This window comes from Pseudorasbora parva, chromosome 8 (assembly GCF_024679245.1).
Source record: "Pseudorasbora parva isolate DD20220531a chromosome 8, ASM2467924v1, whole genome shotgun sequence".
NCBI classification, from domain to species: domain Eukaryota; kingdom Metazoa; phylum Chordata; class Actinopteri; order Cypriniformes; family Gobionidae; genus Pseudorasbora; species Pseudorasbora parva.
This window is the reverse complement of record NC_090179.1, coordinates 36493334-36514122: the sequence shown is the minus strand read 5'-3', so window position 1 is coordinate 36514122 and position 20789 is coordinate 36493334. Positions and strand designations below refer to the sequence as shown.

Here is a 20789-nt window from a genome sequence, read left to right as displayed (position 1 = left end):
TTATATATAAAATGAATAATATAAATATAGCCCTATATACAGTATAAACATGCAAATACTTTTATAAGTGTGTGCGTTCTTAAATATAGGCTACATACACTCTAAAAAATGCTGGGTTAAAAACAACCCAAGTTGAGTTAAAAATGGACACAGCGATTGAGTTAAATGTTTGACCCAAACTGCAAGTTTTATTTAACTCAACTATTGTTTAAAAATGACTGGCTTAAAATGAACTCAAAATAGTTTGAAAATTAAAACATCAGATAATTATAGCAGCAACAAAAGGTGAACATTTATTAATAAGCTATTTAATAAATGTTTATTGTTTAATTATGATTAATTCATCTTATTAATAATTTTCATTTGTTAAACATACTTTGGGTTTATTTTAAGCCAGCCATACAGTAAATTTTACACAATAGCCTAGTTGAGTTAAATAAAACTACCCAGCAGGTTGGGTCAAAAATGTTACCCAGCGGATAGGCTAAAATAACCCAATCGCTGGGTGTGTCCATTTTCAACCCAAATGGGTTGTTTTTAACCCAGCATTTTTTTTAGAGGAATAATTATACACAGTTCACACATATTATGTAATCATAAACTTTTATTTTGTACGCGATTAATCGATTTGACAGCACTTGTAGCTTTGTCACTTTGTTTTTATCCATAGAGATGTTAAGAAAACCTTTTTATTTTATTTTATTTTGTAGAAATCTCCATTGAGAACAAACTATTGGTAGTCTGACAAAATCAAACTGTATTCTATTAAAGATAAAGTTATTATACATAAGCTTACTAAAACATATTTATTTCTGAAACATTCCTTGGTGTTTGTTTTGTCATGTGATGTCAGTTATCTATGATCTATAGTTTATAGCGACATTTTGCTAATAAATAGGTGCATATTCTTGTTGTTGTTGTTATTATTATTAGCCTATTATTGTTGTTATGATTATTACGCGCTTTAACAAAAGTCGCCAAAGTCCAAAGTCCTTTATAGTTGTGCTGATAACAGGCCAGTCAGTGTGTAAACACGCTGTACCTGCGCGCGAGTCAGTATGGCCCAGGACAGCTCATTTGCATAAAAGCCATCAGCAGCCGCCCACTCATTAACATATTTTATATCGCCTGCCCTCTGGAAACATCATGGCAAGTTATATCATTCAGTCCGACAGGGAAGTGGCCTAACTTCTGGGAGCAGGTGTCTTCGGAGGAGATCATTGGAGGCGTGAGGAGGGAAAATTTCCCATTCTGCATTTCCCTCTGTATACCTCCTTGCGTAGCCTACCTACTAAACATTTAGATGTTTGCAAAAATGGTTTCCAAGTTGACGTCTTTGCAACAGGAGCTTTTGAGCGCCTTGCTGGACTCTGGAGTTACTAAAGATGTGCTTCTGCAAGCTTTGGAAGACCTGGACCCAAGCCCGAGCGCTTTTGGAGTTAAACTGGACAGTCTTCAGATGTCGCCCTGCGGTTCCAAAGTCAGTGATACGGATACAAAGCCGGTGTTCCACACGCTGACCAATGGACACTGTAAAGGGAAGTTATCAGGGGATGAGGGCTCGGAGGACGGGGATGATTACGATACACCGCCGATCCTCAAAGAGCTGCAGTCTCAAAACACAGAGGAGGCGGCGGAGCAGAGAGCAGAAATCGAGCGAATGTTGGCGTAAGTTTATGCTTCTACTATAATCATATTTTTCTTTATATAGACAAAACGGAGAAATATGGGACAAGGGGGCAGCTGAACTACTGTAAAGCAGTTTAAGGCCGACTATTAGTGTCAAATTACTGTCAATTGACAAGCGTTAGGATTAAAAACAGTTTAAGATAGCTATTTTTTCGTTCTAATACAAACATCTTCACGGAAAAAAAAAGTCCACATTTACTAAAAAATGTGCTAAAATAAAACGTAGGCTAGCCTAATAATTCCCCTACGGCCAGGCTACTGGAAAAATAATGATAAAATATCTTCTCGCTACAATAGAAGTTTAATTCGGCTACTGCCTTAAAATCGCTAAAGTCAAAATGGGCAAATCATAGGCTACACATTTTGTTATTAATTTAATGTTTATTTGAAGTTCTGAAAACTGATCAAATGTAGCCTAGGCTAGACTATAAATCGAGACGAGGTTAAATCAACGACGAAGATTTGGTTATAATAGCCTGGCTAATAATGAGGGGGAAAAAGTAGCTATTAAAATGCGTAACAATGGCCTGAAATCATGGAAACAAAATTAGAACAGATAAACGACTGGTGTTTACAAATTTAAAAGCACGCGCCAGTTTCCTCTTTTCACATTCTGGTTACTAATTATCTACGTGAGTTATTTTTTAGAGATATATCAACTAAAGAAGATCCTATTTATTATTAACCAACTGCCCTCTCGAAAGAAAATAAATACACGCGCACTGTTGTCTGATTTTCATGTGGTCCGTAGGCTAAATGTAGGCTATTTTAGGCCATGCAAAAAAATAAAAATAATAATAATAATAATTTGATAACAATTGCTGTATTATTAGGATATTATTATTCTTATTATTATAGCCTATATGTCATTATATAGTTATGCTATTATAATTATTTAAAATTCAGTAGCAACAACAACAACAAAAACACGACGCGTAGGCTAAATTACATTTCTATCTCTTTATATTATTCAACAAATGATAAAATCAACATCGACGTCACGAAATAAAGCTGAAAATCAAAGCTAAAGCACGTGGAGTTGAGTTATTAATTTTATCCTATAAATCATCAACTGAAAGACACACAGTGACGAATGATTAGCGTGAATGGAGATCTAGTTATTCATTGTCGAAAGTTATAAAGCAAGCTCGCGCACGGACATATATGTTGTCAGTCTCCAAATCATACTGTCTGGACAGATTTCAAGAGCATAGGTTTAATCCGAAAATACTATGGTAAGACAGAACTTCGCTTAAATGCATCTTAAATCATGGATACCGCGTTGCGCCTTTTCTTTTCTTTCTTTTTTAAATTTATACCTACCCTATTATTATTTTAACGTGGTAATAAATATTACACCGCTTTTAATTGAATTTTTAAGAAAATAATGAGAAAATATTATAAAGGATAGCATATAGCATATATATATAAAACATGATTTTAGTCTAGTCTAGGCCTATATCTATAGCCTAGATCTTCAAATTCACCAGATAAATGTAAATGTTTTCTGTATGTGAACGGTATTTTTTAAGTAGCCTATGATGAATAAAGTTCTTTGGATTTATTAGCAACCAGCAACCTTTCTGTTGATGAATAGGCCTACAAATTATTGTTAGCCTATTATCTTGAAGCTAATTTCATAATGCGAAAGGCTTACTTATTTATTTTATTACATTTAGATAAAAATCATAATGCTTTTGTAAAAATGTGTTTGGATTCTCTATTCCTTACCATATTTTTAGTAATTTTCGTCTCGCGCAAAATGTAATAATTCTCTCTAAAATACAGAGCCATTTTAAAACCATGTTTAATTATACTTTAGGGCCTTCTACGAATTGTTCTTTTCGAAATGGCTTTACAATGCTCTCGGTGAACAATACAGCTGTCGTGAAGTCCTTCAGTTGTCTCTAACGTGTCCTTTTGTAATTAAATCACAGTAGTTGGATTGCGCGCACGCAATGAAGTCTTTAACCTTTGGCATTATTTACAACCTATTGAATACACTGATTAACGATTGTTTATTAGCGATGGGAACAACTGACCGCACTTACAAAACATATAACATGTTAAACAGATTATTAAATGCACTATCATAAATGTATAAAAGAAGCGAGACCAACAAATAAAGAGTGACTCAATAATAGCTTCGTGTAAAATGAGTTTGTTGTAGTTATGTTTTAATGTTTCCGGTCTCTTTAGGGAGGACCCGTGGCGCGCGGCCCGTATGATCAAAGGATACATGCAGCAGCACAATATCCCTCAGCGCGAGGTGGTGGATGTGACAGGCCTCAATCAGTCGCACCTGTCACAGCACCTGAATAAAGGCACGCCTATGAAAACGCAGAAACGCGCGGCGCTCTACACCTGGTATGTCAGGAAACAGCGGGAGATCTTACGACGTAAGTTAATATTTGTATTTCTTGCTGCATGTGACAGTTTTCTAAGCTACTGTGAGAATATTGTCCTAGTAATATAACAGTCTGGTTCCACTGCATGGTACATTTTCCACCAGTTGACTAAATCTTTGATGCATGCATTATAAGGATTTTGCAAAATTTTGTATCTTTACAAAAATAATTTCCATTTTTATTTTTTCCATATGTAATTTTACAACCATACAAAGCAGAAACAGATGCATCAGTAAGAGATTTTTAGGGCGGCCTATTATTATAATTTTTTTTTTTTGTGGAGACATTGCATCATAATTTTTGTCAGCCATTTAAAATGTATTTTGTCATAAAAAGCACAATGTGCTTTATCAACCATGGTGTTTCGGTGTAATGCTATAGGCTAAATACTATTTTCCTAGTTAAAAAAAGTACATGAACACCCTCTGAAGTCAAAATTTGAACATGATGAGACTGATAGCATGTGAAGGCAGCATAGCGTCACACTCCGGATGCTTAAAAATGACTTTGCATCAAAGGGTTAAATATTAATTTCTTTCAGAAGATGATACTTAATTAAACTTGGATTAAAAAACACTGTCCTATTTGACAATTCAAAGTTTTTTTCTATTATGTTTCAGAATTCAACCAGGTCACACAAAGCTGTGGCAGCACCATGTCAGAAAAATGCACTCAGGATCAGATGCTAAATTTTTTCGCAGACTTTAGTCAGTCTGGGCAGAGTATGGTGCAGCCAAGGGAGGATGCTGCCATTGAACCTGCTTGCAAGAAGCTCAGACGCAACCGCTTCAAGTGGGGGCCTGCATCCCAACAGATTCTTTACCAGGCTTACGAACGACAGAAGAACCCCAGCAAAGAGGAGAGGGAGGCGCTGGTAGAGGAGTGCAATCGGTAAGGAAGAACTTGCTATGAACGTCAAAACTACTTCCTCACTTTTATCCCAGTTATGCTAATACATTTCTCTTGACTACATTCAGGGCTGAGTGCCTCCAGAGAGGAGTATCGCCATCCAAAGCTCATGGGCTTGGTTCCAACCTGGTCACAGAGGTGCGAGTCTACAACTGGTTTGCCAACAGGAGGAAGGAAGAGGCTTTTAGACAAAAATTGGCTATGGATGGCTACAGTGGGTCAACGCACGGTCTGAGCTCCCTCCTTACGCACACTTCCCCACATCACCCACAAGCCAGCAGCTCCCCACCCAACAAGATGCAAGGTACTGGCACATTCATTGTTATCTCGTGTATTATTTGATTTTACTCTTAAGCTGGGCAACTGTTTGAGCAATGTTGCAGAAAGATGTTGCTTGGGCACATTCCCATTGAGACTGGGCAACACATTTCTATCTTGATATCCAATAAGAAATGTGTTGCCCATTCTCAATGGGAAAATGCCCACAGCAACTTCGCTTGGTAAAATTGCCCGGCAACATTGCTCAAAAAGTTGCCCCGTGTATCATCAGCTTTAGCCTGTGAATGTGGCTTTAGGTTGGAAAATACATTCACTGACCATTGGATCCTCTGCTGTATGGTGTGGCAACGAGGTTGAAGATGAGATAGTTGATGAGATCAGGGGGAAAGAAAGAGAGCAGGGCAGTGATCAATGAGAGTGACAGAGTGAGCTGAGCAAATGGCATTGTTATTCCCAGCTTTGAAACACACACCAAGAACAATCTGCATTGTACCTGCAATCTCAGCTCCACTGAAGTCAGCAGGCAAGAGTGAGGCACAAAGAGCAGCCACCCTTGGACAGGACACAGGGTCAACCCTGGGTCATGTGGCTCAACTCACTCTTGACTCCTAGTTATACCTGTAGAGTAACTGCGGTTTACTGCAGGCCCGCTCCTCTGTTATCTAATGAATTGTATTCCCAGAAGGATTTATTGACTTAGTTTGATATGGCAAGACTTCGGCAGTAAAAGCAATACACTCTTTGACTCAACCAGCTCATTACCTATTGCTGCGCTTTCATGTTTGAGTGCCAAAGAGCCAGAGTGCTTTCGCCGTGGGTGTGTTGCTTGTTTCTGTGCATATGCATAGCAATGAGTGGCTTGTCTGTTTGCGTGTGGTGTTTCCCTCTACACACCTGACCAGTCAGTGACCTCAGGTTGTGTGTTAATTTGGATGAGAAGGGGAGGAACGGGATGGAGTCAGTCTTCTCTTCCATGCTTTTAGTCGAGGGTCTTACAAGGTGTCCCGCCAGTGCCCTGCCAGCAGAATCAGCTGTTTTTTGGTGTCAGAAGCAGGCCTGACAAGAATGACACAGCAGGACCCCTCATCACGTTGCCAGGGCACAGCCTGTATTATGCATGCTTAATTGACAATTAAAATCCTCAGCTACTACATCTCCCAGGCCTTTGATAAGGGACTCCCTTCTTCCCTGCTCTCTTTACCCTCTCTCAGCAGGGAACCCTTTTGTCTATGGCATATTAGAAGACTGTAGTGACTGTAACCGAGGTTCATTTATCTCTGCTGGGCCAGGGGGAGGGACACCTCGGATCCCCTCTCACCTTTATAGGCTGGGGTATAGAAGCAGTGGCTGGGCTCTGAGCAGAACAGCAGGAGCTGTCCGCTGGGCTATTGGCTCTTTTCGGGCCAGACAGGACTGATGAGCCCCTTCTGCTCGAGGTATGGAGGGTACTGGGTGATTCCCGGTCTCAGCCCCCCTCTCGGAACCTACGCAAACCCAGGTTTTGTTAAGAGGTCGTTACCAGGTCAGATTGGAGAAGGACTCTACCTTTTTTTTTTATTGATTCAGGTTTGGCCTGTTGATAACAGACAGGCCATTTCGCTGCTGCTGGAAGGTCAACCGATATGTGTTTTGGGGGCTGGCTGTGCTCTTCCCTATGTTTGTGTTGTGGTGCTGTTGGGAAAGGAACCCGCTTCCAGAATGCTCTTTGATCCTATTTAGGTAGAATATGTTGGAGTGGTTGACTAAAGCACTAAAACAATACCTATTTATCTATTAATATAATAGTAACAAAACTTGCATTTGAGACCCTCACCTCATGACCAAGAAAACCAGAAAATGTACCCTTTAAGTAATATATATTTTTAATTACTTCTGGCATATAATAGCAAAAGAGAAGCAGAGGACAGTAGAGTTCAACCGTCCTTGGTCAGTCTATTGGGGGGCCACAGAAAGGCTGAAAGGCCGTGTACGTCCTGCTAAGACCCAGGAGGCCTCTCATATGCGGCAATGCTATAATGAGCACTGCCTGGGGATGAAGAGCAAGGCTTTGATATTACATGTGTCCCAGGGAGAGCTGAACCCTTTAAAATCTGCTGAAGTCTACTGCAACCACTCCCCTTTAGGATTTCCCACCACCCTCTGCTTTTTTAACCAAATTTTCCGGTAGCAGTTTATGTATTGGTCAAGCTATACTAAAAGGCGTCTACAAAGTGAATTGAAAACAAAAGTAGTGACCGAGCTAAATATTTTCCCTGGAGATTAAGCCAATATTTAGCTATTTTAAGAATATTGTACCAGCCAATAACCTTATATACTGTCTAGATATAGCGAACAATGCTTTTCTGAAGAGCGTAATTAAGACTTGGTTTATGATACCATTCCGTGTAACTTTTATGTTGTGGTCTCAACGGTTGTATTTCGGTTCCTGGTTCCCTCAGAAACCGAGCCCTCCTGCTGGTCAGCATGGCCCAGACAGCGCAGACCTGAATGATTGAGCGTGAGAGGAGATCCCTGCAGTCCGAGTGAATGCCTGACGGAGTCGGACAATAGCCTGTTCTCTCTCTGACACTTTTAGTGGGTGCGCGGTAGTAAAGTAAAGACTGTTTATGGTTGCTGGCCCATTGTGTTCTGAGCAGGTTGTAGGCCCAATGGAGTGCTTTATTGTCCTGCGCTGGTGTTTACAAGACACTGCAGAGAGCTGGCAATGCTGTAAGTGTGCAGAGGGGGGCAAAGTTGTGTCTGCAGAGTTCCCCTGCACAATGAAACACAAAAAAGGATCAAGTGATCTTTGTCATATTTTTGCTGTTCTGCCAATCATTTAGCTCTGGGAGCACTCTGGGAAGAGGCCATCACAAATAAGGCGTATTTCATTTGGCTGTGTCGTCATCTTGCTTGGCTGTCCAAACCTGGTATTTCAATGTAGGAGTAAAGACTTTTGGACTGAGAAATGCATATGACATTAGCATTAATTGAGTAATGTTTACCTTGTTCATATCTGTGGAGCTTGGGGTTGGCAAACATCCATTTGATAGGAGACAGGCTGGATTCCTGTGGCCCTGAATGTTCAAAAGTACCCATAAAATATAAAAGGTCTAAACAGAGATTTGGCATCAGTAGAGCATTATTATCTCATAAAGCTTTATTTCACGTAGATCAGGGGTGTCCTATCCTCATCCTGGATAGCCACCTTCCTGCAAAGTTTAGCACCCAACACACCTGCCTGGAAGTATCTATTACCGGTAATCCTAAAGACCTTGAATAGCTAGTTCGGGTGTTTAATTCAAGCTGGGACCAAACTCTGCTAGAAGGTGGCCCTCCAGGGGAAGGATTAGACACTCCTGATGTAGATTATTCAAACAAAGTGCTGAAGGTCAGTGCAGCATAGTTTTTAGAGTTGCAGACAACCCACATGTACACATTCAGATGACCTTGACCGTCCAGGGACCAGGTGCAGAGGGCCCTGTTTGTTTGCTGTGCCCTAACTTGCCTGCGACCAATAGATACAGACTTTACAAAATTGTAAAGCAGATAGGAGACTAAATCTGATTATTTTCTCTTGCTTGCTTCCCCAATAGGTATGCGGTACAGCCAACAAGGTCCTGGTGAAGTCAGTTCCTCCTCGACGATCAATCACCATAGCAGTAATGCCATGGTAACCAGCCAGTCAGTATTACAGCAGGTCTCTCCGGGGGCACTGGACCCCAGCCACAGTCTCCTGTCACCTGACGCCAAAATGGTGAGTACTTCCAGATAAGATAACTCCATGTCTGCTCTTGACACAGAAACACAAAGTAGGGCCATGATAGATACTACTTTCACCCAGTAACTTGGATTACAAGTGCTGCATTGTACTAAAGCTAGAGGCAGACGGCAGGCCTTGGCTCATAGTGCACTCCTGGGCCGATCTTAGCAAATGTTAGCCAGTGGTAGTGAGAAAGGGGCACGGCCGTGGCTGTGCCAACAAACCTGACAAAGAAACATTCTGTTTATATTGATTAAATGCCCCGCTGAGGAGGAGAAAGGTGGAGGTGTGCTTGTTCTCTGTCAGTTGAGTGACACCGGCGCTCAATGGAGTTGCTTATCTGAATACTAATGTTTGAGTTGGGCGAGATGTTCGTGTAGCTTTTTGTTTCAGGGCAATTTTCTATGCATTAATTTTTCTAGCAAGGTTACAGTGTTAAGTTATAGGTCAAATTCATCATGGTTTAGGGTGGGTTTCTGTCAACGGCAGTGTAGGAGGAAGGGAGTATGACAGCAGCTTATCTGAGTAGTCAGACGGTTGTCTGAGCATGGCCACCTCTAAACTCGGCTTATTCAAATAAACCTCTGTGTGTCTGTCAGGCATCCAACACCTTCTTAAGATAAGAGTACAGTTAAAACAGTTCTGACTGAAGCATTCATTCTAGTCATTCTGTTAAACTATTGGTGCATTTTCTTCACAGATCTCTGTATCAGGTGGAGGTCTTCCTCCAGTCAGCACACTGACCAACATCCATGCATCTCACCATTTGCACCAACATACCTTAATGCCCCTCTCTGGAGTCATGGCCATCGCACAAAGTGAGTGTCCAACCACCTTGCTTTCCTCTTCAGATTCTTCATACATTCTCCACTTGACGCCCCATTGTTCTCGCATCCAGGTTTGAATACATCGCAGGCACAGACAGTACCGGTAATCAACAGCGTTGCAGGCAGTCTGGCAGCTTTGCAGCCGGTGCAGTTCTCGCAGCAGCTAAACAGCCCACACCAGCAGCTCATGCAACAGTCGTCTGGCCACATGAGCCAACAGCCCTTCATGGCATCCGTCTCACACTCACACAGTGAGTCCACATCCACTGTCCAGTATCTACTGATCTAGTCGAGTTCTTTTAAATACCTGTTGATATGACATTCTGTTTGTGTTATCTTTACAGTGTACTCACACAAGCAGGAGCCACCCCAGTATTCTCACTCGTCTCGGTTTCCCCCCACCATGCTGGTGACAGATGCCAATAGCCTCAGCACACTGAGTTCAATGTCCTCCAGCAAACAGGTCAGTCATCTGCAACATTTACCAACACTGATTTAAGTCTCTTAGATCTGCTCTAAAAGACCTAATTGGTTTCTTTAATGGATGCCTAAGTCTATCTGCAGTCTATCTGTCCATCCTACATACTTCTGCTAGCTTCTTACGGGTAATTCCATTTGGGATGGAATTGTTAATTGTAAACTTTTTTAGCATCATAAAAGCTAAAGATGGTCATGACATTATCCACAAAAGTTTTTAAGCCAGCTACTATTCATGTTTCAGTCACATGATTTTTCACGACATTCTGCTGTATTTATGACAGTTGGGCAAAATAATGGCTATGAAGAGAAACTCATCGTAGTCAATGTCAATCATGTCAATTCACCGTTTAGACCCGATATAGTCTGGCTATGAGTAACATAGCCAAAATATCCTTGAATTTGGTTACATTGGTTACATTTGGTTACATGTCATCAACTTGCTAAATCTATGATACTCCATCATGTAAGCAAAGTCAACAGTGATCACAAGGTGTTTGGTTTCATTTCTTTGAAATTGATGACTAGTCTTTTCTTGGCTTGTGATTAGACGTCTATTACATTTTCACTGAGGGCTCAAATTTTGCCTTGTTTTAGCCTAGATGTCAGGACTGTGTTTGTACGCGTCTTTGAAATGCAAAATTGCTTCCTGGGCAAAGATACAAAAAAACATTGTATAATTGGATTTGTTTCATAGGCTACCAACATGTTTTATATATCTCAAATTAGCACAGACCAAATCTAACATTCACAGACTTTTTAAGTATATTTTATCCACAATTCGTCTCCATACTGGTAATTGTATATTGGTTGTACAGTAAAGTTTCATGTATGTTTTATGCAACTCAGAATATTGCTTTTAAGCACAGGACACCTGACTAAAAAACATAATTTAATCACTAACATTTCTCAGTGATCAACATAAGATTTCTGGATAGGACTGATGTTGAATTTTTTTAGTTAGATAAAAACCAACAGGGTATTAATCAGGTAGAGAATCTGCGCACAAACCCAACCTGCTTCAGTGTCTTTGTTTAGCTGGGTTTGTTGCACATCTTAATCAGTGAAGCGAGCCACCGTGGATACTCCTCAGAATTCCTATTTCCTTTTGAACAGCTTGACCAATCAGTCACCCGTGATCCCAGCCTGAGCACGACTTGATTGATGAAACCGCCTTTCGCTTTTCTTTCTTTCTTTCTTTCTTTCTTTCTTTCTTTCTTTCTTTCTTTCTTTCTTTCTTTCTTTCTTTCTTTCTTTCTTTCTTTCTTTCTTTCTTTCTTTCTTTCAGTCATATAGTCCAAAAGACAAAAAAAGTAGATGTATTTATAAAAATAAAAAGTGTTTGTACCCTTGATTCTCAATACCGTGTGTCGTTCCCTGGATGATCCATGGCTGTTTTTTGTCTTGTTTTGTGATTGTTCTTGAGTCCCTTGCTTGTCCTGAGGAGTGTTCCTCCAGGTCAGTAGAATTCTTCAGTTTTCCAGCATCTTTTGCATATTTGAACCCTCTCCAGCATGACCATTTTGAGATCCATATTTTCACACTGAGGACAATTGAGGGACTCAAACATAACTACAAAAAAAAAGGTTGAAACATTCACTGATTCTCCAGAAAGAAACGCAATGCATTAAGACACCGGGGGTGAACACTTTTGAACAGGATTTCTTATATTGTCTAAATATCAAATAGGATATCAAACTCATTTAGTACAACCCTTCGGAAGCAACAGAAGATACTTACATGTTTCTCGGATTTTGTATGATCCCTCTTTTTTTTGTTAAAATTAATCACATTTTCACAGATTCTGCAAGGGGTTCACAAACTTTCAAGCAGCACCGTAGTTTTTTTTTTTTCTCAACCTTTCTTTTCTTTCTCTCAATGCAGTCATTCCTGAGGAAATGATCCTCACTGTTAATCAAAGCCCTCGTGCTCCTTCGGCTCCCCTGCCGTGGATGGGAGTGTATGCAGTAATTACGGCCTTTCCCCTGCGCTCTGTGACCGCTCTAGCCTGAAATGTGGTCTGCAGTCTCCGCTTTTACATGTCCAATTTCCCACGCTGCCACTTCGCTGGCAGCACAGACCCTGATGGCTTGAAATTCCAACCAGCATGTGCTACTCTAATTCTGAATAATTTGCAAATATCCTCAATATTTCTCGTGTGAGTTTACTGCAAACTTTGGTTGCAGGCGTTTAGATATCCCAGGTATGTGGTTCCTCAGCCCCCCAGTACTGAGAGAGCAATTTCAAGCTCTTATCAGCCTGCTGTATTTGGACTGGGCGGTGCAGTGGGCACTCTGGGGGACATTACAAACCACGCTCTGTCTTTATAACTCTCCTGTTTGCAGAGTTATCCCACTCAGCCCGACAACAAAACCTCACCTCCATTTGGAGACCTGCATCTAATGAGTGTAGTCTGAGCAGCTGGCCGGCACCTTTATCAGGTGCGTCTGTTTGTCGGCCAGCGGGTCACGACAGGGTCACCTGCCTCTCCCTCCCCAAAGAAAGAGTAAAAACACCCAAACAATACGAAAATTTCAGTTACAATGGGAAAGAGCGCACAGGGATGAGGTATATATTTGGTCAGGTGTGGCTGATAAGGAAATTCCACTCTTGCAGGATTTGTTCACATTTCATACAGAATGCTTATGTGACATTTTCTCTCTTTATTTTGCAGTGTCCGCTGCAGGCCTGGTGAGCGTGCACGATCCTCGATGCCTAGCAACAGGAGCACATCATCCTTACCTCCATTCCCCCTCATCGAGCCCGTATCTGTGGCAACCCATAATAAGTGCTCGCGGCACATTGGATGATGAGTTTGTCGATAAACCAGGGGCTGGAGTGGAGGGCAAGACCCACAAGAACGAACACTGTCGGTTGTTTTGTTTCATCTTAGGGAGACGAGAAGTCTGGCTTGGACGATCAACAAGGGTACACACTTTAGACAGTATTTTCCTTCTCGGTGATGAAAATGGGTGAGATCCTGAAGAACAAACAAATAGGAAAAACCTGGTCAGACAAATCTACAGATACAAAGATGCACCAGAAAGGAATAAGACACATGATTTCCAGCCATTTCCTGGAATAAGAGCACAAAATGTCTCTAGATGTGCCCCTTGAAGACATTATAATTGAACTGTGTGGATACAATGACAATCAGCCAATGTTAGAAGCATCTGTAAAGGTTTATGCAACGTATAACTGTGATGCAAAGACGTCTTCCATGAGATCTAAATGCTTAGACAATGTTCTGTACAGTTGGATGTAAATACAAGCAATTATTATATCACTATTATTTCATTATTATGAAGGATGTAAATATTTGATAGTCCATGTGGTGTGCTGTTTTATCTGTCTTAACGTGTACACTGTGATTCAGGATGCGACAATCTTAAGGAACAGGTATGACGTATTGAAATATGCAATGCGACGGAGTGCATGAGTCTTTTTTTGTGATAAATGTTTAAACACCTTCAACAAAACCTGAACCCATCGATCTACCTGTAAGCCTGGTTTTAAAATAGTCAATGTTGACTATTTGCATTAGTGTCGTCAGATAGATAAGACCTGTCTTTCTGTGCCAGCGTTCAGATGGTGGAACCCAGTTTAACAGACTACCATCCAAGGAATACTGGATGAATTTTACGGTCGATCAGAGAGACAGATAACTCTATCCGCATAGCCGTCGTTCACCATCTTTGTGATACTGAAGGGAACGGCCATGAATCATGACGTGCCTTTCTAATCTAAATATTGACCTACATTAAAACTGTCATTGTCATGGTGGAGAGATATGTGAAAAAGAGCGTCCTGTTGAATTGGTCTCAGTAATTGTTATCAGTAGGAATTTCATAAAAGTTGGGAAATTGAGCCCGTTGCCATTTCAAACAGTATTATTTGCTCACACACAACTCCGAACTACCAGGAAGCATTGTGAAATAGTTTTTATTGTGGCTCTTTACCTTGTTTTTACTGGCATATATGTCTATAAATTGAAAACTGACACTGTCATTGTGGTAAACTTAAGAAAACTAGTACTAGCATCCCTTTTTAGTCCCACCTGAGAGTTTAAATACTTGTCAAAAGGTCACTTGAATGCTTTTTTTATTAAATGTTGTTGAGTATGTTCCCACTGCCAGTTGACCTGAGGTTACAGTGCTGGTTTATTCTCCTGTTTTATGCTGGATTTATACAAAATGTGATTCTTTCCACATTGTATTATTTTTGTATAAAATGAAATCAATCTTTTAAAATCACTATTTATGCTTTACAAAAAAAGTTTCAGTAAAGTTTTTTTTTTGCTCAAGATTGATAACAGTGGTCCGTCTCTGATTTGAAATGTGAAAATAGATCATATTCTGTATTTCCTATGCATTCCTCACTACTAATGACATCTTATTCTTAATCAGAAGGGTTTAATAGGGAGTTAGCCCATCCTTTGCAGCTATAACAACTTCAACTCTTCTGGGAAGGCTTTTCACAAGGTTTAGGAGTGTGTTTATGATAATTTTTGACCCCCCCCCCCCCCAAACTTTACACTTGGCACAGTGCAGTCTCCACTTTCCTAGAGTCCCGTGGCGGCGTGCTTTACACCAATGCATCCGGCGCTTTGCACTTGGTGATGTAAGGCTTGGATGCATCTGCTTGGCCATGGAAACCCCTTCCATGAAGCTCTCTATGCACTGTTCTTGAGCTAATCTGAAGGCCACATGAAGTCTGTAGCTATTGACTCTGCATAAAGCTGGCAACTTCTGTGCACTGCGCCTCAGCATGTGCTGACCCCACTCTGTGATTTTACGTGGCCTAATACTTTGTGGGTGAGTTGCTGATGTTCCCAATTGCTTCCACTGCTTGTTATAATGCTATAAAAACAGTTGACTGTGGAATATTTAGTAGTGAGGAAATTTCACAAATTAATTTATTGCACAGGGGACAACCTATCACAGTACCACGCTTGAATTGACTGAGCTCCTGAGAGCGGCCCATTCTTTCTAGGTGCTTAATCTTATACACCTGTGACCATGGAAGTGATTGGAACATCATGGATTCAATTATTTGAAGGGGTGTCTAAATATTTTTGGCAACATGTATTATATTCTAGTATTTGTCACAATCTACAGTATTGTGAATTTTACTGTTCCTTGCATAGTTTTTCTTTTCAACACAATCGTTTTTATGACATGGGTGTTAGGAATGTGTTTCCGTTCAGCAAGGGCCCATTACAAACCAACCACCCCTCCGACGAAACTATCTGTTTTGTTAAATCCCATAAACCTCATTCTTGTTTCACAGGCAAGCCTCAAGTCTAGACCCAGACTAAAATGCAAACTGTCTGTGAAACCGGGCCTTTTGGACACATGGTTTCTGTGGTGATCTTAAATCTTAATTTAATAGTTTTCAATAGTTTGCACAATATTTTGGCAATTGTAGTCCAGGGGCCTTTTGCACAAAACTAGGATAAGGGATTAAGCCAGGATATCTTGGTGATCCTGGATCAATTTAATATACAGTTATCTTTCATTATCGTTATCATTCTTGGTGTGAGTTTGCCTTATACGTTTACATGACAGCGGTGTACTAAATTTTGCATCCAGATGACACGTTTACCAAGATATCCCGGCTTAATCCCTTTAGTTTTGTGCAATAGGCCCCAGGCCAGCCTCTCATAAATGTCAAATATGTTTTGTTGTATGTTGTTCAGCAGCGTGAGCGTGAGGATGGAGTGCGGGTTTGGAAAAAAACCTCCCTGTTGTTTTTTGTTTTACTCCTACAAGTCTGAAGCAACAATTTTTAAATTCCCCACATGGATATTACTGATCTTGAAGGATGAGCCGCACATTGTTGATGGAAATGAAACTTCCACAATGCCACACAGTGAGAGTGACCATGTTGTTGCTGTAGGGAGGAAGAGTATGCTGGGAAACTGCTGTAATTAGGTGGACTTTAGATACTTCAGATACTTTATCCTGCTCAAACAAATCACACATTTTTTTGTATGTAATTAATTAACTTGTCCACAATCTCACATGCATTTTGTCTGTTTAAGTAAAGTTTACTTTATATTTTTTCTTTATTTAATGTATGACAAAGCTATGGTGTTTATGGGAATATGATTTACATTTCAGGCAGGTCTTCTTCTTCGTGACCTCTGACCATTTCGTATTTTTGTTAACTAACAAATTACATTTGTATTGACCTTTGGTGAAAAAGATTTGATGTTTCAAACATTTTTCAAATAATTACATAGTCTTTGGTCTTGTTAAACCTAATTTTATAGCCAGCATTTTGTTTCCTAAATACTTAGAATTAAATAAATATTTTCACACTTTTTAATGACTGTAGCTTGATTGGAAATGATGACCAATGAAAATATTCTGTATAAATGATATTATTAGTTTTAGAATTGTATAGTATTTATAGTTGTGTCCTTGTAACAAAGTATACTATAACTTTGGAAAAACTTTATTTGGGGCAAAATTGTTTGAAATGTATACAATACATGTTAAAATGTTTTTTTGTTTAATTCACTCTTGTTTGCATAATCAAAGGTTTAAAAATGGTCACTTTTTTTATTGTTGATTTTTTTCAAATGTTTAGACTGAAAAGGACAAGGGTATAACAATTAAATCTATGCATACAAAAAAAAAAACAAATTTTGGGGTCTGTAAAATGAGTCTTTGCAAAAAATATATTTTATTTCCACTAAGACAGCATTTATTTGATTCAAAATACAGTAAAATCAGCAATATTATGACATTTTATTACAATTTAATATAACTGATTTTTATTGTAATATATTTAAAAATACAATTTATTCATGTGATGAAAAGCAACATTTTCTGAATTACTCCAGTCTTTAGTGTCACATGATCCTATAGAAATCATCCTAACATACTGATTTTCTGCTCAAGAAACATGTATTATCAATGCTGAATTAAAGGGTTAGTTTATCCAAAAATAAAAATATGTCATTAATGACTTACCCTAATGTTTTTCCACACCCGTTCATCTTCAGAACACAGTTTAAGATATTTTATATTTAATCCGAGAGCGTATCCAAGTGTGCACACTAGCTTACTGTCCATGTCCAGAAAGCGGATAAAAACATCATCAAAGTAGTCCATATGTGACATCAGTTAGTTCATTAGAATTTCTTGAAGCATCGAAAATACATTTTGGTCCAAAAGCTACGACTTTATTTAGCATTGTCTTCTCTTCCGCGTTTGTTTTCAATCATCAAAGATTCAAACGGTCATGAACCAGTGTATTGATTCATGATTCGGATCAACAATGTCACGTGATTTCAGCAGTTCGACATGCGATCCAAATCATGACTCAATACACTGGTTCATGACCGTTTGAATCTTTATTTGAGGATTGAAAACAAACGCGGAAGAGAAGACAATGCTGAATAAAGTCGTAGCTTTTGTTATTTTTGGACCAAAATGTATTTTCGATGCTTCAAGAGATTCTAATTAACTAACTGATGTCACATATGGACTACTTTGATTATGTTTTTATTCCCTTTACTGGACATGGACAGTATAGTGTGGACACACTATCATACGCTCTCGGATTAAATATAAAATATCTTAAAACTGTGTTCTGAAGATGAACGGAGGTCTTACGGGTGAGGAACAACATTAGGGTGAGTCATTAATGACATCAATTTCATTTTTGGGTGAACTAACACTTTAACGTATTTGAAAATTTAGCAAAACTAAATTAAAGATTTTGTCTGTTAGTTGTAATACAAATCCAGTAGCACATACAAATTGCTTGATCACACCTAAAAAGCACATTTTGAATAATTCTCTCAAAATTTAGACTTTAAAACTTGACTTTAAATCTGGGTTTTTTTCCCAGCTGAATGTGCCTAGAGTTATGAAAGAGAGCATCCTGCTGGGTCTACACTTGTAACCCAATGATGTCGCCCTGTTTGGTTATCAATGAGGCCTTTGATTTTGCTCCCAGGGAGCCACTAAAGATCTTACTGCTGCTCTCTTTTACTGCACTTCCCTGACAAGAGCAGAGGAGCAGAGAGAGAGAGAGAGAGAGAGAGAGAGAGAGAGAGAGAGAGAGAGAGAAATGCTTATTAGCATTCTGAGGAGGGGCTGAGTTAACAATGCAGTCAACAACAATAATTATAACCATTGTATTAGTTCAATTCAAGGACAGCGCTGTAAATGCTGGCCTGTAATTCTTGTATTTTTAACAACGCTAATGGCAAAAACACAATAAAGTGCTAATATTGGTGAACTCTACTAGCTGTATCCAATTACTTCAGATTAATTATGTTGAAAGTGGTCTATTTTGTTTTGTTACAGACTTATTATCAATATTTGTGCCGTTAATTACTTGACATTTTGAAGTTAGTTTTTATCATAATATATCACTCATGTACATCTTTGAATCACAGGCAGTTGGTTCATTTTGTTCATTTTCAGTTCAAGCAATAAGCTGGCGTAAGCATATGGTAGGGAAGGATTTTTCCGATCTTTCTGGATCGCTTCCAAACAAGACTCAAAGGTCAACACGAGAGCAAGAAGGACACGCAGAGAACAGAGAGACGGGACAAAGGGACAGAAAATGGAAGTTACAAACTGAATGTAGCTGTGTGTTTAGTGGTCAGAAGAGAATGGGCACTACATCAACTCCAGCTGGGCCCCAAAGGGTTTTAATGGGCAGGAGAACCCAGCAGGGGTCAGAGGTCAGGAGGCCAATCTCTGCCAGGGCTAATTGGTAACACTGTTTCAAACTGAGATCAAAATTAGCCTTTGAAGTTTTGAACTGTTTATGTTTATGTTTCGAAATACAGTTATACTTTATTACATATTCACATTATGGAATAATGAGAGAGATGGATGGATGGATGGATGGATGGATGGATGGATGGATGGGTGGATGGATGGATGGATGGACAGATAGATAGATAGATAGATAGATAGATAGATAGATAGATAGATAGATAGATAGATAGATAGATAGATAGATAGATAGATAGATAGATAGATAGATAGATATATCTATATCTATATCTATATCTATATCTATATCTCTATATATATATATATATATATATATATATATATATATAATGGTAATATATATACAGTCTTGTTCAAAATAATAGCAGTACAATGTGACTAACCAGAATAATCAAGGTTTTTAGTATTTTTTTTATTGCTACGTGGCAAACAAGTTACCAGTAGGTTCAGTAGATTGTCAGAAAACAAACAAGACCCAGCATTCATGATATGCACGCTCTTAAAGCTGTGCAATTGGGCAATTAGTTGAAAGGGGTGTGTTCAAAAAAATAGTGTTTCAGTATTAAATGTTATTCATAATTTCAAAAAAGTCTTCAGAAGAAGGGAAAAAAGAAAAAGGAATTCAGTGAATGCACACAGTTCATAAATATCCAAAACGTACAGTCAGTGAAATAAACCATAAACTGCTTAATGTCTTGACAGGTTGACAACAGCTGGAAGACTTAAAGCAAAGGTGGCAGAGAGGAATAAAAATGTCATGATTAATCACTCATTGTTCTGCATCTATTAAGGGGAAGCACAGCGCATTCAAACTACAAAAGTCAAATCCTTACAGATGAGAAACTGTAGTGTAAACAGATTTTTCATGACCCCACACACTCTGTGAAGGAATGGATCATTCCTGCCTGTGTGATCCTTTGGTAGTTTATTGGTCAGTTCTCTACACAGACCCAGACAGAGGATTTTGGAATGAGAATAGATCCATTCGAGCCATTTGTGTCTAAATGGGAGTGAATGAATTCAGCCTTTCAGCTCCGAGACGAATCATACTGTAAAAGGGAGTCCTGACAGACAGCAGTGGACACGCCGATGCTGGAGCGGGACGCGGTGATTTATGGTGATTGGTGGGATGCTCTGAGTCAGTTGAGGGTTAATGTTCACCTGGGTCACAGAGCCACTGCTGGAACCTGTCTGCATTCACATCAGGCCCTGTGACGAGGCTGGCCTCAAGCTAAACCCACTACTCTCAGTGGGGAAACAGCGTCCTTCACAGCTCCTCAATGGGTCCTAATGGTAATGTAAGGTGGCTATTCAGAGAGCTGAAAGGGCTTGGGTAGAAGAGAAATATCAATCTTGTCCAATGTATTAACAGAGCCCCCCTCCTGGGTACCATTATTCAAAATAAAAATAATAAAAATACTTTAACTATACTGGTTTCCCCATCCATTTAGTGGTTTTATTGAATGTACTACTAACTAATAATCAAGTAAATATGACATTAGTTATTAGCAATTAATTTGATATGTTTTTCAGACATTTTATAGCCAATGTAAAAAGCCTTGTCATAACCCAGTAGTTTCATCTAAATAAAAATAACGAATAATGTGGACAATGGACAAAACTAATGTGAGGGAACAGTGTCCCACTGTTTTAAGCATTTGAGGCACAAACAATGATTTCATTTCCTGCCCTA

General features: G+C 39.3%; 1 protein-coding gene across 2 annotated transcripts; it reads left to right on the top strand.

The window, feature by feature from the left end:
• Positions 1 to 1160: 1160 nt before the first annotated feature.
• Positions 1161 to 14636, top strand: hnf1ba (HNF1 homeobox Ba). Of its 2 annotated transcripts, none has more exons than XM_067451082.1 (9): positions 1161 to 1668; positions 3889 to 4088; positions 4718 to 4988; positions 5075 to 5310; positions 8861 to 9021; positions 9728 to 9845; positions 9926 to 10105; positions 10199 to 10317; positions 13006 to 14636. In XM_067451082.1, exons 1-9 carry the CDS (start codon positions 1304 to 1306, stop codon positions 13024 to 13026), a joined length of 1671 nt encoding a protein of 556 aa, XP_067307183.1. In that variant the 5' UTR covers positions 1161 to 1303; the 3' UTR covers positions 13027 to 14636. The 2 variants fall into 2 exon arrangements, with proteins under 2 accessions (XP_067307183.1, XP_067307184.1); XM_067451083.1 differs by lacking the exon at positions 1161 to 1668 and adding an exon at positions 2791 to 2924.
• The last annotated feature ends 6153 nt before the right edge of the window (positions 14637 to 20789 follow it).